General features: G+C 44.8%; 1 protein-coding gene across 9 annotated transcripts in view; it reads right to left on the bottom strand.

Moving 5' to 3' along the window:
• The window catches only part of LOC138803420 (ERI1 exoribonuclease 3), a 134,823-nt gene that overhangs the window by 59,126 nt on the left and 55,078 nt on the right, over positions 1 to 20,619 (bottom strand). For all 9 annotated transcript variants that reach the window (XM_069987398.1, XM_069987401.1, XM_069987403.1 and 6 more), the window contains one exon: positions 5,186 to 5,258. In XM_069987398.1, coding sequence (XP_069843499.1) covers positions 5,186 to 5,258 — 73 coding nt within the window. The remainder of the gene's footprint in view (positions 1 to 5,185; positions 5,259 to 20,619) is intronic.

Genomic DNA, 20,619 nt, shown 5'->3' with positions numbered 1-20,619 from the left:
ACTAACTGCATTTTTATCACATGACTTTCCATATATAGGAATTTTTAGAAACCTGTATGTTCCATTACAGCAGAGTTGGCTATACCATTCAACATTTTACAATCAGTCCACTTCTTTACATTTTTGCTGCTATCAGTTTAATTCAAGTAGCTATCATCTTCTGCTTAGATTATAGCAATGCTCTGACTCTCTGGTTCTTAATTAGTAACAGTACTTCCCAACGCTCAGCCTGTCCAGAGGACTAGACAGGCGTGTACAGGGCTGTGTGTATAAGAGAGAGGGAGAATGCATTTTTATTTTGCTAACAATTTGAAGAGAGACACTATTGGTATTCAATATGCAGGAGTCAGGAATACTACAAGCTCAACAATGTCATTCACATAATTTGTCTCACCTAAAAAATGCCAAATGAAGCCCCACTTAAGACAAATCACCTATGGCCGGCGCCAGTGGCTCACGCCTGTAATCCTAGCTACTCAGGAGGCTGAGATCTGAGGATCGCGGTTCAAAGCCAGCCCGGGCAGGAGAGACCGTGAGAATCCTATCTCCAATAAACCACTCAGAAAAACTGGAAGTGGCACTCACTGTGGCTCAGGTGGTACAGCGCTAGCCTTGAGCTGAAGAGCTGAGGGATAGTGCCCAGGCCTAGAGTTCAAGCCCCAATACTGACAAAAACCAACAACAAGAAAAATGTAAGAGGAGCTGGAAGTATGGCTTAAGTACAGGAGTACCTGCCTAGTAAGGCATGAGGTTCTGAGTGCAAACCTGAAAAAAATACTGTGAAAAAGAAAACCCAGTAACTGATTTCTCATATCTGCTCTTAGCTCTCTCTAAACTGCAGCAGAGCTTTTTAAAAATGCAAATCAAATGATGCCTCTCTTATGTTTAATACCCTTTAATAGCTTTCCCTTACCCTAAAGATAAAGGTCAAATTCAAAGTGTGATTTAAAGCTCCTGCCTTCCTCTCCAGTTTCATCTCATGCCACTCTCCTCCTCTGCCCATATTCACTATGCTTTCTGTAGACATTCAGTCAACAAATACTGGTTAAATATCTGTGTGCCACCAACCAGTCAACAGAGTGATGGGGATGTAACAGTGAGCAAGAGGCACACTGTCTTCCTGGCTTCTATGGAGATACAAGGCCTCTCCACAACATGCTGCTTCTGTGATAGGTCAATTTCTCCTTCAGATTTCAGATTATACATTTCTCCCCAGAAACATACTTTACCTCACTCTGAACTGTTTACTGTTACTCAATGCAACTGAAATTATTTGTCCAAGAGCTATCTTTTCAGGGACATCTACACTTGGCACATGCTTGTAATCCCAGCCACCCAGGAGGTAGAAATGGGAGGATTACAATTTCAGGCCAGCTCAGGTTAAAAAAAAAAAAGCCAGCAAGACCCTCTCTCCATAAACAAACCAGTGTGCTATTTGTACCTGTAATCCCATCCATTTAGGAGGTGATGTAGGGGGAACATTGTATGAGGCTGGCCCAGGCAAAGGCACAAGACTCTAACAAAACCAAACTGAATTAGAGAGGCTAAGCTCTGAGGATTGTGATTCCAAGACAGCCCAGGCAAGAAAGATGACTCTTACATCCAATTAACCAACAAAAAGCCTGAAGTGGAGGTATAGCTTAAGTGGTACAGCACCAGTCTTGAGGGAAGGAGACCATTGTGGCCCTGAGTTCAAGCTCCCCCATTCCTCTACTCCCCCACAAAAAAAAGAAGTAAAAGAAAATTCTTCACATTCCCAGGATCTGGCACATAGAAAATACTCAAAAATATTTGTTGTCAGGCACAGGTGGCTCACACCTATAATCTTAGCTAATCAAAGGCTGAGCTTCAAAGGATCATGGTTTAATGCCAGCCTGGAAAAAAAGAATCCATGAAACTCCAAATCCAAAGTAGCCAGCAGAAGCAGGCCTGGAGACATGGATCAAGAGGCAGAGCACAGAAAGCAAGCCAAGCAAGTGCAAGGCCCTGAATTCAAACCCCAATATTGAAAACAAAATGTAGGAGTGGGGCATGGTTCAAGTAATGTAGCACTTGCACAGCAAGTAGGAGACTGAGTTCAAACTAAGTACTTTATTATTGATGAAGATGTATATATATATATATATATGTGTGTGTGTGTGTGTGTGTGTGTGTGCATGTATATATATACTTTATGAATATGTGTAAATACATTAATGTCTATATTGTTTCTATGGGTGACAATACTTATGAAAATATGTGTATACACATGTATGTAAAGATATATACCTAAAATTCTGGGTGTATTCATTCACAAGTACACAAGTATATTAATGCATGTATGTATGCATGCATGTGCATGTATGCATTTTTCTAGACCCTCAGTGACAGCTCTAACCTCCTGGAAGGAGCTGGAAGCAGAGCCTCGAGACTACTCTAAGCTGACAGTTCAATAAAAGTCTAAGATCATTCAATGACATTCCAAATGTCAGCAAACACTGGCTTGATCCACTTTGCTACAGGGAAAGTAGGTAGAGGTAGGAGATGTGGAAAGCTGGCTGCTGAAAAGTTCCTCTTTCTTGATGCTGCCCACACCATTTCTCAATAGAGGGCATGAGAAAGACACTTTATCTCTTCTCAATTTAGAGTCCTTGCGAAACTGGAATGGTAGTTCAGTCCCAGATGCTTACGTAGGTCTACACCTGGAATGATGTGGCTAGAGGGCAGAAGAAAGGGTGAGATACTCCCTTGTCCTTTCAGACCTGGTCAGTTTACCTCCTAAGAGGAAAACACTGTGTCAATAGAGTCCTGGGTTGGCAATGTGGCTTAGTAGTAGTGCTTGCTTAGCATGCATGAAACCCTGGGTTCGATTTCTCAGTACCACATACACAGAAAAAGCCTGAAGTGGCGCTGTGGCTCAAGTGGTAGAGCACTAGCCTTGAGCAAAAGAAGCTCAGGGACAGGGCCGAGGCCCGCCCTGAATTCAAGACCCAGGACTGGCAAAAACAAACAAACAAACAAAGAGTCCTCAGTGTCCCTTGTTAGGTGCCCACACCCTCCTTCTATAGCTTGATAGTCTGCAGGACAGCCAAGCTGAAGGGGCTCAGAACAGCCAACCTCTACTCCCACCCATGAGCCCAGCGGCACCAAGGTGGCCCTGAATGCAATGTTACCACATGGGTCAGCTATTCTCCTGCCTTTCTGCCAAGGGACCTAGAGGCGGGCAGCTATCCACACACCAAAAAGTCTAGTGAACTTCACAGAGTAATTGTTCATGGTCAGTGCCTGCCTCGCCTGGCCGGGCCTTCACATTACATTTGCTGAGACCAGCATGCAGCTTGAGATGAGCTCTGACAGCTGGCATGCTGTCTTGTAGGAGCGCATGCCTCGCCCCACCAAGCCCTGCCTCTATGGAACTAGTTCTCAAAGACAAGCTAGTCAGTCAGCAATTACTCACTAAGCACACACTGTGTGCCCAACCCTGATCTCACAACCAGGACACAGACCCAGTCCCTATGCTCTAGACAGGCATGTCCAGAAGGAAACACATATCAGCTCTGTTTCAACTAAGTTAACTGATATCCCAAGTATAAGGGGCCTCAAGGCAAAAGAAGAGATATCTGAATAGAATCTTCAAGGAGAGGCAATATGATGATGATGGCTGTGGCACATTTCAGGCAGAGGAAGAGCACAGGCTAAGGTTAGATACAGGACAGAGCCTCGACTCCTCAGGCAAAGATGGAAGTAGTGGGAGTAGTGGCTTAGCTGCATAAGTGATCAGCAGGAGAGAGGGGCAGAGGTCAAAGAACAAGTAGTAGAAGTGCAAAGGACCTGTATACCAGGGGAAAGCAAAGAATGTCACCACAAACCAAGGAACCAAGTCCGTAGTCATTCTCAGTGTAGAACTTTTTTCCTACTGCTCCATATGCTCCTTTAGCTCCAGCTACACATATGAAAAGTATCTGTACTCCTACAATATATGCCTAGAAAGCATTCTCCTGGTAACTTGATACATCTTCTTCATTCCACAGTTTAAGATCCAAATCCTCACAATATTTACCCTGATTCCTTAATGATCTCTTTTCTGAGCTTCCAGGAGCCCTCACCATGGTGTCTGGTGTGTTTTACCTTTATCCAACTTCCTAGGAGCTACTAAGCTAACCCTTGGCATGAGATTTTTGAGGCTGCTCCAGGAAAAGAAAGATTGTCTTTGGGCTGGGAAGGTGGCTCAGTGGTAGAGTGCTTGCCTCGCATGCATGAGGCCCTGGGTTCGTTTCCTCAGCACCACATAAGCAAAAATAAAAAAGCCGGAAGTGGCGCTGTGGCTCAAGTGGTAGAGTGCTAGCCTTGAGCTGAAGAGCTGAGGGACAGCGCCTAGGCCCAGAGTTCAGGCCCATGACCGGACCAAAAAAAAAAAAAGAAGAATGATTGTCTTTATATCAGATTGATTTATGGAGAGTCGGTCTCCTGTAGACCAACTCTACCACATCAAAGATCTCAAGAGCAAGATCTGGTGAGTCTACTTTACACATCCTTTCTTCTGCTCATGTAGGATGTATTGCACTAGTAAAACTAGTAAAGCACAGTTTTCTAAATAATTCATTTTCTATACTAACTACACAGCTCCTTCCCAACCTCATGGCAACTTGCCAAGTACTTAGTGTGCATTAGTGCCTGGCCCTTCATTTGTGCCCAAAGGGAACCAAACTTTAGGGTCCATGAGCTTTAGGTTCCCACATGAGCAAGGCACTACTGGAACCAGATGGACCAAAGCCAACTTGAACAAGTCTTTCTTCCCAACTAGAGGGAAATATGAAGATATCAGGAGGCTCAGAGCACACAGTTCTAAGGACATCAAAGGAGAATGCTTTCCCAGAGGCACAGCTAGGACAACATCTCTTCTAGAGACAACATGACTCAGCCCAGAGACTCAGCTCTGATTTAGAACCCTAGAAAATCCCTTAACTAAGACTTCTGCATGTCTGTGTGATTCCAACTAGGACAGTGATTCATACTCTACCCAGTATCCTAGCCCCATACAGCTGTCCACTCCCAGGAATAATTACAACATTTCACCACATATTACCTAGGAAAAGAGGGAAAAGGGATGCTGAAAGAAAGAACAAAAAAAGATAACAGAGATGGAAGGGGAGCTCATAGGCACAGAAAAACCAGAGCAAGGCTCTGGGTAAAGTTCAAACAGTACCTTTTTCAGATTAATCCACTGCTTGAAGTAATCTGCCACTGGCAGGCCCAAGTACTGGCACTGTCCTGGGAGCCTACAAGAAAGAGAAGAGAGAATAAGTTGGATGAAAGGATGAGTCTTAAGCTAGAAAGTCCAATACATGACAAAACAGGTTTCAGAAGCTAATGCTTTAGCCATGGGTTTTTGTCACCAAGAAAGTTATTCTACCTCTAGCACCATAAACACAACTCCTTCCCTAAGATTCAAATGTGTGTGCCTGGAGACCCCATCAAAATAATATCAGCAGGCCAGGTACCAGTGGCTCATAATCCTGGCTACTCAGGAGGCTGTAATCTGAGGATTGAGGTTCAAAGTCAGCCTGGGCAGGAAAGTCCATGAGATTTTTTTTAAATCTCCAATTAACCACCAGAAGACCAGAAGTGGTACTGTGGCTCAAAATGGTAGAGTGCTAGCCTTGAGCAAAAGAACTCAGGGACAGAGCCTAGACCTTGAGTTCAAGCCCCCCAAGTAACAAAATAATAATAATAATATCAACAGGTAATGTTTTCTGAAGACCTATAGTATGTCAAGTGCCTTACTTACATGCTTCATATTTAATCTTCAAAATGATGCTGTAAGGCATGAACTGTTATCTATGTTTTATAGAGAAGAAAAGGAGATTGAGAGACATTATCCAATATCCCACAGATCAAAATCGATAGTACTGGGGCTGGGAAGGTGGCTCAGTGGTAGAGTGCTTGCCTTGCATACATGAGGCCCTGGGTTCGATTCCTCAGCACCACATAAACAGAAAAGGCCGGAAGTGCTAACCTTGAGTTGAAGAGCTCAGGGACAGCGCCCAGGCCTCCAGTTCAAGCCCCACGACCAAAACAACAACAACAACAACAACCCCCCCCCCCAAATTGATAGTACTAAAAACTGAACTTAGTTCTGTCTGACCCCAAAGCAGAGAGGTAGAGATACAAAGCAGGAGGAAAAAAACCAAAAACACAACACATGATATATAGATAGATGGGCAGGGACTCTTCAAAGAAGCAGAGTCTCTCTCAGAGAGTCATGAGGTAAACAGTCCTCCTTCATTGCATGCTGTGGCATCATGGACTGAGTTGCCACAGGCCCAAAGCAGCAAAGACAAGCAACCATGGACTAAAACCTCTGAAACCATGATGTTCCAAAACAATTGCCTGTTTTAAGATGATTCTCAGGTACTTTGTGACAGTAACAGAGAGCTAACATTGATCCCAACAAGGGGAACAGTGGAGCCAAGTTAAAGACTAGTACCTTGGTTAATGCTATGGCTTGATCATATTGGAAGTTCACGTGTTAGAAACATAATGTTCAATGCAGGTGGCTCATGCCTATAATCCTAGTTACTCAGGAGGCTGATATCTGAAGCCAGCCTGGGCAATAAAGTCCTTAATACACTTATCTCCAATTAACCAGCAAAAAGCCAGAAGTGGAGCTGTGGCTCAAGGGATCAGAGCACTAGCCTTGAATGAAAAAGCTAAGGGACAGTGCCCAAGCCCTGAGTTCAAGTCTCAGTACTAGAACACACACACACACACACACACACACACACACACACACACACACACACACACACACACACACACACACACACACACACACACACACACACACACACACACACACACACACACACACACACACACACAGAGTTCAGCTCCTTTTCAGAGCACTAGCCTTGAATGAAAAAGCTAAGGGATAGTGCCCAAGCCCTGAGTTCAAGTCTCAGTACTAGAACACACACACACACATACACACACACACACACACACACACACACACACACACACACACAGAGTTCAGCTCCTTTTCAGAGCACTAGCCTTGAATGAAAAAGCTAAGGGACAGTGCCCAAGCCCTGAGTTCAAGTCTCAGTACTAGAACACACACACACACACACACACACACACACACACACACACACACACACACACACACACACACACACACACACACACACAGAGTTCAGCTCCTTTTCTCTGTCTGTATCTCCCTCTCTTTCCTTATCTCCCTCTCCCCATCCCCTCTTCCTCATATGTACCCTCTGCCCTTCTACTTTCTACCATGGGATGATACGGCATGAAGGCCCTCCTCAGATGTGGCTCCCTCAACTTGGGACTTCCCAAGCCTTAAATGTGTAAAAGAATAAATGCCAGCCAGGTGCTGGTGGCTCATGCCAGTAACCCTGGCTACTCAGGAGGCTGAGATCTGAGGATCGAGGCTCAAAGCCAGCCCAGGCAACAAAGTCCATGAGACTCTTATCTCCAAATAATCACCAAAAAACCAGAAGTGGTGCTGTGGCTCAAGTGCTAGACTTGAGCTGAAGAGCTCAGGGACAGTGCCCAGGCCCAGAGTTCAAGACCCACGACTGGCAAAAAAAACAAAAACAAAAACAAAAAAAAACCCTATTGTTTATAAATTACCCTGTCTCAATATTATGTTACAGTGGAACAAAACAGACTAAGACAGCTAGCTTTATGATACTGAGATACATATATAGTAAGAGGCAATGGCACAGAGAGCATACCTGCTACCCAATTTGATCAATTTTCTTATTAATTTCAAGTTTTCTGCATACAGTGTATCCCTGTCTACCCAAATTGGGATAGGCTGCTCCCACAGTCCTACTCTTGGTAATCTTCTGGAAAAAGACAGGACAAATGCAGTTTTAGATAAATTCTTGATAACATGGTAAACAATCAATGTTTATTGAGTCTAAGATCTGTGGAACATTTGGTAGTGGAACAATGTCTAGGAGGAACACATACACATATTTGAAGACAGATCTGGACTACAGATGATGATTCATTAATGTAAGTAAAATTAAAATCACAATAATAGACAAGATAGCCTAGGAAGAATAATAATACAAGGTGAGGTGAGCAGACGGCCTAGGCTTATGTCTTATTTTCACTGATCTAAAATAAAACCACTTTTACCAGACGATTGCCACACATGAGAAATTCATATATCAAGCAGCAGCCAATTGTAATTTTGAACTCTAGTTTAGAGCAACTTTTAAATACTAAACTAAAACTTGCCTTCTCACAATTCCTCTTCTGAGTCTGAGGTATGTGAAGAGAACAAGATTACCTTCTAAGATCTGAGAGTCCAGTCTGCAGGCCACATCCCCTTACCTCTTTTCAGAGTTCTTCAAAAGACAAGGACTCACCCAACTCACTCTCTTTTTTAGAATATCAGATGCCCAACCAAGGTCACACATACTCTTATGATCCCACATCACATTACCTATAGTGAGCCTAAATTATGGAAGCATACTTCCCTTTTCTGTTTATGTTTGATACATATAAACCTATATTTAAGTTAGATATATAAACATATATGTTTATATACATACATATGTATATAAAACTTAAATCTAGATCATAAAGTGGTCAAGCAAGACAAGAGCAAAGAAAACCCCAACAGATTTAGTAAGGAGGAAGGAAGTCAAAATTGATCTTGGTGAAAGGAATGTCAGTATCATTGGGCTAGATGGGAGAGGGAAGAGGGAGCCTGCAAAGTATAGAATAGGTTAGGAATAAGAAACTCCTTTCTTTGAAAGTTTGGGTACAAGAATCCAACTGAGTCAGTTCAGCCTTCCATCCATCACCCTTCAAACACTTACCATGTCTCAGGCAGTATAGTATGTATTCACTTTTACTTCATTTTCTTTTCTTATTCTAGCAGTACTGGGATTTGAACTCTGGGCCTTGTGCTTGCCTAGCAAGCACTCTACCACTTGAATGATACCTCTGAACCCCTAAGGACTCATTTTTATAAGATCCAAAATATCTTACTGAGGTATAGGTTTCATTCAAACATCCAGGTGGAACAGTGATATTAACCATAATCAGTTAGTTTTCTGGTAGAGAATTCTGGCTGAGACCAAGAGGACGAAGGGGTATCAGAGAGGATATTCTCATGTAGAGTCAAGGACCAAGGATATGGGGATATCAGACAAGGTTTACAAGGATAAGAGGTGGCCTTAGGAGCTAGAATATAATTATCTGGAAAGTAAAATTAATCTGACTGAATAATTGTCTTGGTTTTTTTTTCATTTTTCTTTCATATTCCTTATTCTTGATGTTTGTGAAAATGCTTGCTGAGCTCAGCTGTTTTAGAAAAATCACACCAAGGTCAAGGTGAAGAGTCCACTAGAAGCAGAATAGCATGGGAGACTGGGCAGCAAAAGGCAGGGAGTCTTTATCTTATTTTTCCCTGGGCCATTTTCAGCATCTGAGCTCTTTTCATTGACACAGACCAGGAGTCCTATTAGCTCTAGCTAGGGCTGGAGGACAAAGGGATGTCTCTTCAGTGAGATTTCAAAAATATAGTACATACCAGCTATACACACTTCTACGTAGTTAGGGAGGTTATCCCTCAGTAGGATCCTGCTTGCTCCTTTGGAGGATCTATACCAGAAGGACCACTTGGAGGACAGATTACTGGGCTAGATACACATCCATGACTGAATATAGCTCAGCAGCAGCCCTGAATGTCCTTCTATACCCATGCTGACTGAAGCATGGCAAGAGGAGAATTATCAGTCTCATTCAGAAGAACTAACATTCAGGTTGTTGAGTAGTCCTCTGAATGTTTCAGTTTTATGGCCTAAGAAACAAAGTACACATGTAGCAGGGCCTAGCCCCATCTTCATGACAGACATGGAACTAAGGGCCAACCTGAACTCCCAAGTGTCTCATGGGAAGACAGCTACATATTTCTATCACACAACTATGTCCCATATTAGAGTACACCAAGAAATTAACTATATTAGCAAGGCAGAATGGCCAGTATCCTCTACACAAAAAAAGAAACTGAGACTCAGGGAAGAAAAAGGTTTGAACAATCATGTATCAAACCAAGAACAGAACTACAAGTAGATGCTAAGTCTTCTGCCTGCAAAGGCTCTGGTTGTATAGATTCATTTAGAGATCTTGCAATCTCTGGGAAGGCAAAGACTCAGGCAGGTAGAATGGTGGTTAATGCTCAACGTCATCCCTCCATTAGAGGTTCTTATCAGCTGGAGGCTAGGGTCAGTGGGTACCAGTGAATATGTGATTCCATGAATTGGGGAAAGAGATGGGTACTAATGCCTCACACCTGTAAACCTAACTACCTGGGAGGTATGTAGGCTGAGAGTAGAAGGATCATGATTCAAGGCCAGCCTGCAGAAAAGTTCTTAAGATCCTATCTTGAAAATAATTAGTCAAAAGCACACCTCCATCTCAAGTAGAACATCAGCCTACCAAGTGACAGGCCCTGAGTTCAAATCCCAGTACCACCAAAAAGAAAAAAAAAAGGAAAAGGAGCAAAAGTCTCTGTGGCACAAAGAGTCTGAATGTTGTTAAGTTCCTACCAGACACCGATCACAAGAGCCACTGGCAGTGGGCCCTGGACTAGCTTGCGGGCATGAATGTGCAGGGAAATTTATGGTACCCAGGTCTCCATGCAGCTGGATTCACTGGGCACAAAACTCCCCAACTGCCCAAACATCATCTGGCCATGCTTATTACTGTTGCCCAATGAAATTTTATGCATCGAGTCCACAGGTGTGATTTCCCCTTCTTTATGAGGGTCAGAATGACATCACCAATGGCCAATAGAAAATATCCAATTATGTCCAAGCCATAAAAAGGAATGGATTCCCCCCCTCACCCGGCCCCACCACCAAATCAAAACTTCCTTCAGTTTCATGAATTTAAGGGGCTCCCTTTAAGGAAACCCCCCTCCCCAGTCCTGCCTGTGGGTTCTTAACCAAGGTACATGATCACTTTACAGACACTGAGGGCTTAGAGCCTGAGAGAGCTTCTACCCTTGGCATTTATCATGTGGCCCTGCTTTATTACATTGGCCCATCAGGGTCATCAGAACAGAGCATCAGACTCTACCACAAGATTCCTCATTTTTACATCAGAGGAAGTTAGAAAAGTTGCTTTGTTATTTCTTTTAAATAATAAGTTGGCTAGCAGGCAGGTCTCTTTTGCCTAGAAATAAGAGAACAATATGGGAGAAAAGAGGTACAGAAAACCATCTCTTCCAATAAGCATAGACAACAAAGCAAAAGGAACCCAGACTTTCCTACCCCAACCTCATTCAACTCTACCACCTGCAAACTGAGCTGTTCTGGCTTGGCCCAGACAGCCCTGATAGCAAACAGGTGTAGCTAGCTCAGCCCCAGCCAACACTGGGGAGTAGCTCATTAAGGGAAACTCCCCCCCCCCCCCATGCTAATGGGTATGGCCAAGGTAGAGCCATTGTGAACAAGAGCTCAGCTTTGAAGATTAGGTGAACAAAGCTGGGGGGAGAGCTGCTAGGCTTGAGTCAGAAACCATGCAGGTCTGATGTTAGACTGACAGACTGGCAGACAGGCATCAACAGGCAGGACCAACCAGAGAGTAGGCACCTTGTGCTTTAGAAAAGGTCACATTATTTCTTATCCAATTCTATCTCTTCAAGTCTTAGACACAAACCCAACTCAAGAAATGCATGTCAGTCTTGATTTTAAGACTCAAGCCCTTAAATGAAGAGGGAACCAGCAGACTCTGAAGTTTTCCTCAACCCATTTCTGCCTTTCTGGAAAGGCTGTGTGATCTGAGTCTCAGAATGAAGAAGACTGCTGGTTCTATGGCCTAACAGCACTAAGATATACATGCACCGCTCACCTGTAGGAACAAACTGTGGAGTAGGGGAGAGGGTGTTTTCCTCAGTCATTAGAGACCCAGCACTGGGAAGCAGCAGGCCTGGAGAAGCTATAGGGAAGATTCTGAAAAGGGATACCTATGAGGTATGTGGGATTGTTTCCATCCCATTTCCACATATGCTAATTCCAATATACTCCCAAAGAATGTTGTCACCAGATGTCCTCCATCACAGAACTACCACAATTTCCTCTGCTACTCTCCTAGTGCTGAGGCTGAACCTTGAGAAAGGAAAGCTCTCAAGCCTCTGGGAGTCCTATCTAGTCAGAGCTCAAAAGCTGCCTGCATGAGTCTGTAGCCAGCATTTCCAAGCCACCCCAGCCTGGGCAGCACTTAGCTGGGAACACAGCTCTTTGTTTCTCCTTCCACTCCCTACCCAGAGGAGATAAACAGACCCTGGTGATGAACGGCCCGCCTTTCACGATCACTTTTCCTCAAGTTGAGGAGAGTAGCTAGTGATGGATGGGCTGGAATTTGGTTATCAGAAAGGGCTGTCAGCCAGAGGTGCCTATCTCCTCCCCCACTACGCAGGGCATCATTACACTGTGGCACTGAGGTAAAATATGACCAAGGGGAGGGAAGGAAGAAAGAGGAAAAGGCTGGGCTTACACACGGAGCAAATTGAGCAACAATGAGAGCAGGCACGAGGCTGGGACGTTAGTTATCTGCCTGTGACACCTTTTATCTCTGCACAAATTGGTCCATCCTCCCCCACTGCATCTCTTATACAAACAGAGGCAGACACAATGTGTCACCACTGCAACAGCGCAGCAATTTAACCCGAATTAGTGAGGGGGTCAAGCTAGGAAATAGGGGTTTCTCATTTCAACAGGTTCCTTAGTTTCAGCTCTGAACCACCACATTGTGAGGAGGAAGGTAGAAAGTGGAGTCATAATTAAATCTACTCACTTGGCCACTGTGGATGTATAAAAAATTAATGCTCAAGCCTCCTACCTACCAAAGCTGGTTAGTCTTCATTTCACCTTTGAGATGCACCACATCACAAGATATAACACTGGTCTGCCCTAGGCAGGCCTAGCACTCAGTGCTTTAAGAATCAGCAAGAACAGGGTGGGAGAAAGCAGGTACAACCCAAAGACATCAGCCCCAAGTTAGAAATCCCAGCTAGAAGCAGTATAGCGTTGGGAGAATATTGGGCAGGGGGAAGGGGAAGAGCCAGGATGGCAGTTTATAGGTACTGAGATAGGTCCTCAACATTTGAATCTACAGAACATAAAAACATTCTGGATCCACTCTCTAACAGAAGATGTGCAAGGTGTAAACTCTTACAGACAGACAGACAGCTATGTGGAATGGTAGGATTACTAGCACTGATAAAGCTAAATGAGCAAGCAAAAAGAAGCTTGGCCTACTTGATCAATGACCTCCCCCATGGCTGGACCTGGATCTGGAAAGGCTCCTGATAGTAGGCAATGTAGTTCAACTCCCACCCAGTACCATGGCTCCACTGTTCAAATGACAAGTTAGACAAGTGATCATGTGTCCTTGAGCAAGCAAAATCACTTCCATGTCCTGCTCTGTGAAAGGCTTAAAGGAGCCAGCTAAGGGAAGCATACTTTATAAGTACAGGTTCAAGGGAAGGATTCAGCTTAGAAGGAAATCAGCTGACACCAAACCTGCAATGGCCTTAAAAATGCTTTTAGGCTACCTATACTAAGATAGGACCTTAGGAAAGAGATACTAGAGAAGGCTTGTTAAGGTTAAAAGGCAAAGAGATGCTGGATGGCTTCACTCCTATAATCCTAGCTACTCAGGAGGCTGGCTGAGATCTGAGAATCACAATTTCCTGGGCAGGAGCAGCAAGTGGAGCTATGGCTCATGAGAGTGGGAGAGAGCTAGCCTTAAGCAAAAAAAAAAAAAAAAAAAAAAAAAAAAAAAAAAAAAAGCTTAGGGACAGTGCTCAGAACCAGCAACACCGCTCCACCATCACCAAAAAAAAGGCAAAGGCAAAGTTCTAGAATCACTCAACAGCTACAAAAATGAATTCCTAGAAGCCTGGACTATGAGGAAGAGTAATGGATATAGAAGATACCTTGGGACTCATTCTTCAAACTCCAAAACTCAGCAAATGAATAGGAGAAACAAAAGTCAAGACACTACTCTAAACACAAAATAGCAAGCCTTCCTATCTTAATTGGCCACCATACATTTTTATGAGTACTGCTAAGCCCCAGGACCCTCAAGGTAGAGGCTATGTAAGCTTGATTCCTATATTCAGACACTTCCAAGTGTAGTCACCCAGAAAATAACCACAACATAAACACTACTGTGTTTAATAATAATGCACTGATTGCTCTAGGAGAAACTAGTGAGAAAGGGTCATCTTGTTTCTGGTGATGGGAGGACATTGTCTTGGAGCACTTATGAAGACACTGCTCAAGCAAGTGCACAGTACTTAGGTACACATTCTGTCCCTTCACTGCTCTCTGCCTGCTCTCAGCCCTGGGAGAACACACTGCTGGCTTCTCAGCCCACTTTGCCCCCACACTTGCTCTCATCCTCTGGGACAGCTGCAGGTTACAATTCCAACCACAGGCTTCAGAAAGACGATATACTTGCTGGAGCCTGCAAAGGGTCAGGAGAGAGTACTATTTGAAATACCATCATGACAGCTGGCTCCTTGTCTGTCTCTTCCTCCCCCAAGCCCCTCCCCAAACTTGTCATGGTACAAGAAGCCTATAAGCAGCCCATCAGCTTTAAATATCAGTGTGCGTGAAGCAGGAGCACAGGAGCGAGGGAGCAGGAAGCAGACAGCAAGCGCCTCTGTCGCCACTGCCTGTCAGGGAACACTAATGAATTTCACCAGCAGCAGCCATGCTTCAGAGGGGTGAGGGTGAAGAGGGGGTGGGGAGTTTTCAAGGAAGAACTCTTCCAGTATGAAAACATCTTTTTCCCAAAGCCCTGTTTATATCTGTCACTGTGGAGCTGAGGACTACAGCTTGCCCGGGACTTCCGTGGAGGGAAGGTTGGGCCAAGCCCTGTTGTCCTCTCAGACAAAAAGGAGAATTCAAGTGTGAGGCTGGAGAAGTTAGCTGAGCCCCATAATGAGGACCTCTGGCAAATCTCTTACCTTGCCTTACCACCATCTCATAAAGACTTTAAGATGCTTGGCTGAGGAAACAAAGACAAGAAGAGAAGGTCCCAGGTAGGGAGAGGTGACCATTTCTGCCTTCCCTAGACAGACTTACCACCCATCCTTCACTTCATAGCAACTTCACCTAACTCCATGGTGGGGGGGTGGGCGGAGAAGAGATGGCAAGGTATTACAAGCCAATCCCTGCAGAATGATGGGATGGGAGAGAAAGTGAGGGGAGGGGAGGGAAGGGGAAGAGAAGGATAGGAAGGGAGGGGGGCTCCAGTACCAGTCCCAACAGGAGACAGAGATGCTTATGATTTTACAAATAAAGAAATGGAGGGTAAGAGTGGTAATGTGACTACTTCAAGATACTACAACTAGTAAGTAGTGGAGCTAGGTCTTGAACCCAGGTAGTTTTCTGTTTTGTTTTGTTTTTCCTTAAGTTTGAATAGCCCTGCGGTTCTCACAGTATCACACAGCATTTTGGAGGAAGGGGACTGTCATCTCACTATTTCCTGTGTCTTCTGCCAAGCTCTGCCTTTCCTCTCCATTCCCTTCCACTGTTACACATACCTCTCTGGACTGGTATGGGCCACAGATGCCATGTAGCTCTAGGCTGGGCTTCAGGCCAGGGTGAACCTAGTGAGGCAGAGAAAGCCTTGGGAGTGAGCCAAGCCATCATTACCTGGGAGTCTCCACAGCTCAGAGGACATGGATGAAGCATAAGTCTTCCCTTGGGTGCCCTTTACCCAACTCTGAGCAGCAGTGTCTGATCTGGCATCGACCTGCTGTGCAGGGGGCAAATGACATTTAATTTCCTTTTGGTATCCCTACGGTACAGATGAAAGGCCGTCACCTGCGTCTGGGTCTGGTGGCACAGCTGGAAGTATTCCCAAACATGTTGCTCTGGAGAGTTCCCAACAGAAACCAGAACACAAGCGGGTGCAGAGGGACGCCCCTGAGGCCAGGCTGCAGGTCCTCCCAAGGAAAACCAACCTCAAATCCCTAGTGCCAAACAGTTGCTCAAAGCCTCCAAAATGCACCATCTACTGTATGTAGTGCCTCACTGTTCCACAGCTTTTTAGCTCACTTACCAACTACCTCTATTCACTTCTCCCCCACAAAGCCCATAGGAAACACACAAGTATCACAAACACCTTGCAGAAAAAAGTATAACATTCACCTCCCCAATGCCACAAATATTCACCCAAAAACATACCACTTCTGTCTCCCTGTCTCAAAACAACAGGACAAGCCCTTCTCTATGTCCTTCCTATGGCAACCCTTTCAGGGAAGGATACAGTGCCCACTTGTGCCCCATGTGCTGGAATGACCACTGGGATCTGGCCAGAGCTCTTCCCCAGACTGATTGGCAGATGCCCCAGCAGAGAGTAGAGTAGGGGAAGCGGTTACTCTCTTTTTGACCAGAAGCTCCTAAGTTTGAGTTGTCTCCGAAATACCTTGCTCGTCTACTACAGCCTCCACCTGGTTCTGTGGCCATCTTGACCCTATGCTGGACTGTCTTTGTGTGGCCTGCAATGCCCTCTGGAGGCACTGAAGAGAGGCGTCCTTCTACACTCAAGATCTGGAAGCAGTGTGCTCCATTATAGGTGCTCAAGACCTGCTGTTGTTCTTAACCTTCTGATGACCCCCCTTCTCTCATACCCTCCCCTCCCCTGTTCTGTTCCTGGCACTGTGCTTACTAGGCCCAGAACAGTTCTCAACAGGAGCTGACTTTAGGCCACTGCGGACTATCAGCATCATCAAGATACATGTGGTTAGCCTCTTCAATGGCAGTTTCTAAAAGTATTCTTTGGGAGAGAAAAGCTGCAGTGGAGGGTAACTGACATTTATAGGAAGGTTCTACTGAAGATGTGAGGCACATGACACTCTTAAATCAACACATGGACACACCTGCTACCATGATCAATCATCTAAACTGCCTTCAGGGACCAGACAGATTGCATTCAACAAATCTTTGGACAAATGCAGAATACTCCAAAAGAAAACATCACTCATTAGAAGTTTCCAAACCTGGATATGGGACTATGGACATACAGGGTGATGCTCGTCAGCCGAGTAATAAGGGTCTGTCTCCTGGCTTTAGGGAGCCTATAGAGAATTCGCAAATGCAAAAAAAAAAAAGTAGGTGCAGCCTTCTGGCCCCCAAAACTAAGCCCACTGTCTGGGTCTCCTACAGTTAGGTTTGGGAAGAATAGGGGTTATAGGGGATTGGGCACCACCTAGATAAAGCCACTTGTTAATAGGCCCTGGATTCTTTTATCCCTGGGGAAAGAAAGGTAGCAATGAGTGCCCCCCCAACACACACACACACATATACACAAACACACACACACACACACACACACACACACACACACACACACACGCACGCACGCACGCACGCCTCCCAGCAGAGCCAGGGAGGACAGCCATTAGTGTGTGCCTCAGCAGACAATAGGGAGGAGAAGTCTCCAGAGCAAAGGACAACTGCAGCAATTAGAATGCAGGGAGGTTCAGAAGCTATTTAACTGGGTGACCCCTGAGGTCACTGCATCTGACTCCCATCCCTGGATAAATATTGTATGAGAGGGGAGGGGGTGGGTGAGGGAGCCATCGCACAGCAACTCCTCCTTCCTTCCTCTCTTCTCCACACCCCACGCGGCTGCCTCCAGCCACACACACCAGAAACATTATTTACAGCCCTGACAGTCAGAGCAATCACTCTGCTAACCAAGAGGGAATGGACAAAGTCGACTTACCAAAAATTGACTATGGCAACTGAAGAAGAAACCAGAGCTAATGGGGGAAGGGAACTGAGCCAACACAGATGCAAGGTTTGCCTCATACTCTGGGTCCTGTAGAGAGCAGATACCCCTCTGGTACCCTCCAAAATCCTAAACCACGACAAGTGAAGCTAGTCTCAACTGGCAGCAAGTAAATCAGAGAACTGAGCATTCTTCCACGTTTTGAGGGTTCCACAATGGAAACTGTTGGATCGCATTACTACCAAGGTACTCCTTAGTAAAGATGGGAGCCCGGGCTACCTGCCCAGATGAAGCTAGACCAACCACATGCCACTTGCTGACCCAGATGGCCCTCAGCTGACCTTCTGGGGAGAGGCTAAAAGCAAGGAAGTCAGATATCACAGAAAAGGGCTAGGGTTGGGGAAGACAGGAGTGTCTGTGTGCAGGCTGCGCCTCAGCCCCCCCTTTATGTGCTGTTCCTCCAGTCCTGCTCTAATGCACCCTGACATGCCTCTGAAGACAGAGAGCTGTTTGCAGTCAGCACCGTGATTTGTTAGTAATTATTTCCATGGTGTCACATTGCTGTCACTCTGTTAACAAAGAGACAGGCTGCCTCAGGCTGCCTGCAAGAAAGAATCGCAGAGAAAAAGGCCTGTCAGACTCCTGGGATTCTCTGGGTTCGCTGGCTTTCTTCCCCAAACCAACATCCTTGAAGGGTTTGGAAGAAACAGTTTTATAGAACTATCAAGTCTGAGTCATGTCACCCTTTAGCCAGGGACACTGAGAATTTATCCTATCCACTCATAGCTACCCTTCCCAAAGCCCTACAAAGCTAAGTCCTAAACATCCACAAATCATTCAGGCACAGACCTCTGTGCCAACAGAAACCCTGAATTCTCTGGCCTCCAACTACAAGGACCTCTACTCCCTAAGTCTTCTCCCTAAGTCTCACTGAGGAGTGTCTGCAGCCTTTTAGTACTATAGGAGCCTGAAAAAAGCAACCTTACTCAGACCGAACCTTTTGGTCTGCCATTTGGGATGAATGCGGTTAGAAAGAGTCTCATAACAGGAAGTCTTCCTTTGCGAATATGCTAACCACTATTTAGGAGCAAAGCAGCTAAGAGGCCAAAACCTTTCTGCCTTCACATGCCTCTATGAGGAGCTACCTGCACGCTGACCTGTTTCCCAGGACCTGGATCTGCCCAGCATCTGCACAGGAGAACAGGTGGTTTGCTTTAGTACAAAGTAATGTCTCCATTACCCTGGCTGGGAATCAGAGAACAGATTGGCAAGTGCTGACAAAACAGAGGTCACTCACCTTACAGGTAAGAAAAGTTGGAGATTAATTTACTCCTTTCACAGAGGGAATCAGACTCTAGGATAATGGAAGGGAAGGAAAAAAAAAAAAAAAAGCCCTAAGAAACTCTTTCTCTGTCCAAGCACCTCGACAGCAGCTAACACCACTTCTACCATCAAGAACAGAAAAGTAAAAGTTCACAGCCCCAGAGAAGTTCCACTAAGCCACTGCTACTGCTCTTGCAGAACCCCACTGGTACAAAAGCCTGGTGGGCAAGCCCAAGATTCTTCTGGCATCAAGATCCTAAAGGTAGAAAACAGTGTTGGCTAAATGTTCTAGACTGCTGTAATCTCAATAGAGTACAGGGCACATAGTGGATAGACAGCACACATCTGCTGAAAGAAGAAAGAAATGGGCCATTCCACAGGCCCAAGACCAACCTCTTCCTATATATAACCTCGGGCCAATGCACTTTCCAGAACAGACAGGGAAGATCACAAGGTCAAAGATTAGAATTGGAATTGTGTTTTAAAGGATGACAGGAGTTGGGACAATCTAAAAAGTCTAGGGAGTTATCCCTATCAAATTGAACATTTATATACTCATAAACACACATGTACTAAATGACTAAAGAAGGTAGATATTTTTTTCTGTCAGAAAGGAAAATAAAATATAGCATAGTAATACAATGGAATACACAGCAATAAAAAGGTTAAGCTGATACACAATCACATGGATTAATCCTTCAAATATTTTATGCAAAAGGAGTCAAACACAAAAAGAGTGTATCTTGTATGATTCAACTGCTATGAAAGTCAAGAATAGATGCTGTGATTCACATCTATAACCCTAGCTACGTGAAAAATGGAGATCAAGAGGATCATGGTGGGCAAAAAAGTTCATGAGTCTTCAACTCAACCAATAAAAACTAGGCATGGTGGTTCACTTCCCATCTACTTGGTTAAGTTTAACTAAGAGGATCATAGTCCAGGAAGGTCTAGGGAATAAATGCAAGACTTTATTTGAAAAAAATAACAAAAGAAAAAAGGAATAGGTATATGTCTCAGTGAGAGAACACCTACCTGCCTAGCAAATACAAGGCCCTGAGATCAAACCCTAGTATGAAAGGAACAAAGTGGGAGGGGGACAAAGGGAAGGAAAGAAAAGGAGGGGGAGGGAGGGAAGAAAGGAAAAATGGAGGGAAGGAAGGAGAGAAAGAAAGAGAAAGGGGTGGGAAAGCTAGAAAAAGGAAGAAAAGATTAAACAAACCAAGAAATTAGAACAATCCTACCTGGCAAAAGAAGTCATTACTGAATGGTTAGGGGCACAAGGGAACTTTCTGAGATGATGGAAAAGGTTTTCTTTTTCTTTTTCTTTTTTTTTTTTTTTTTGGGTCCGGTAGTGGGGCCTGAACTCTGGCCCTGGGCGCTGTTCCTCAGCTCTTCAGCTCAAGGCTAGCACTCTACCACTTGAGCCACAGCGCCACTTCCAGCTTTTTTCTTTTTGCTTATGTGGTGCTGAGGAATCGAACCCAGGGCCTCAGGCATGCAAGGCAAGCGCTC

This window comes from Dipodomys merriami, unplaced genomic scaffold (genome assembly GCF_024711535.1).
Source record: "Dipodomys merriami isolate MVZ:Mamm:240054 unplaced genomic scaffold, mDipMer1.0.p SCAF_34, whole genome shotgun sequence".
In the NCBI taxonomy this organism is placed as follows: Eukaryota; Metazoa; Chordata; class Mammalia; order Rodentia; family Heteromyidae; genus Dipodomys; species Dipodomys merriami.
Note: the sequence above shows the minus strand (reverse complement) of the source record. Positions and strands in the feature narration are given on the sequence as shown.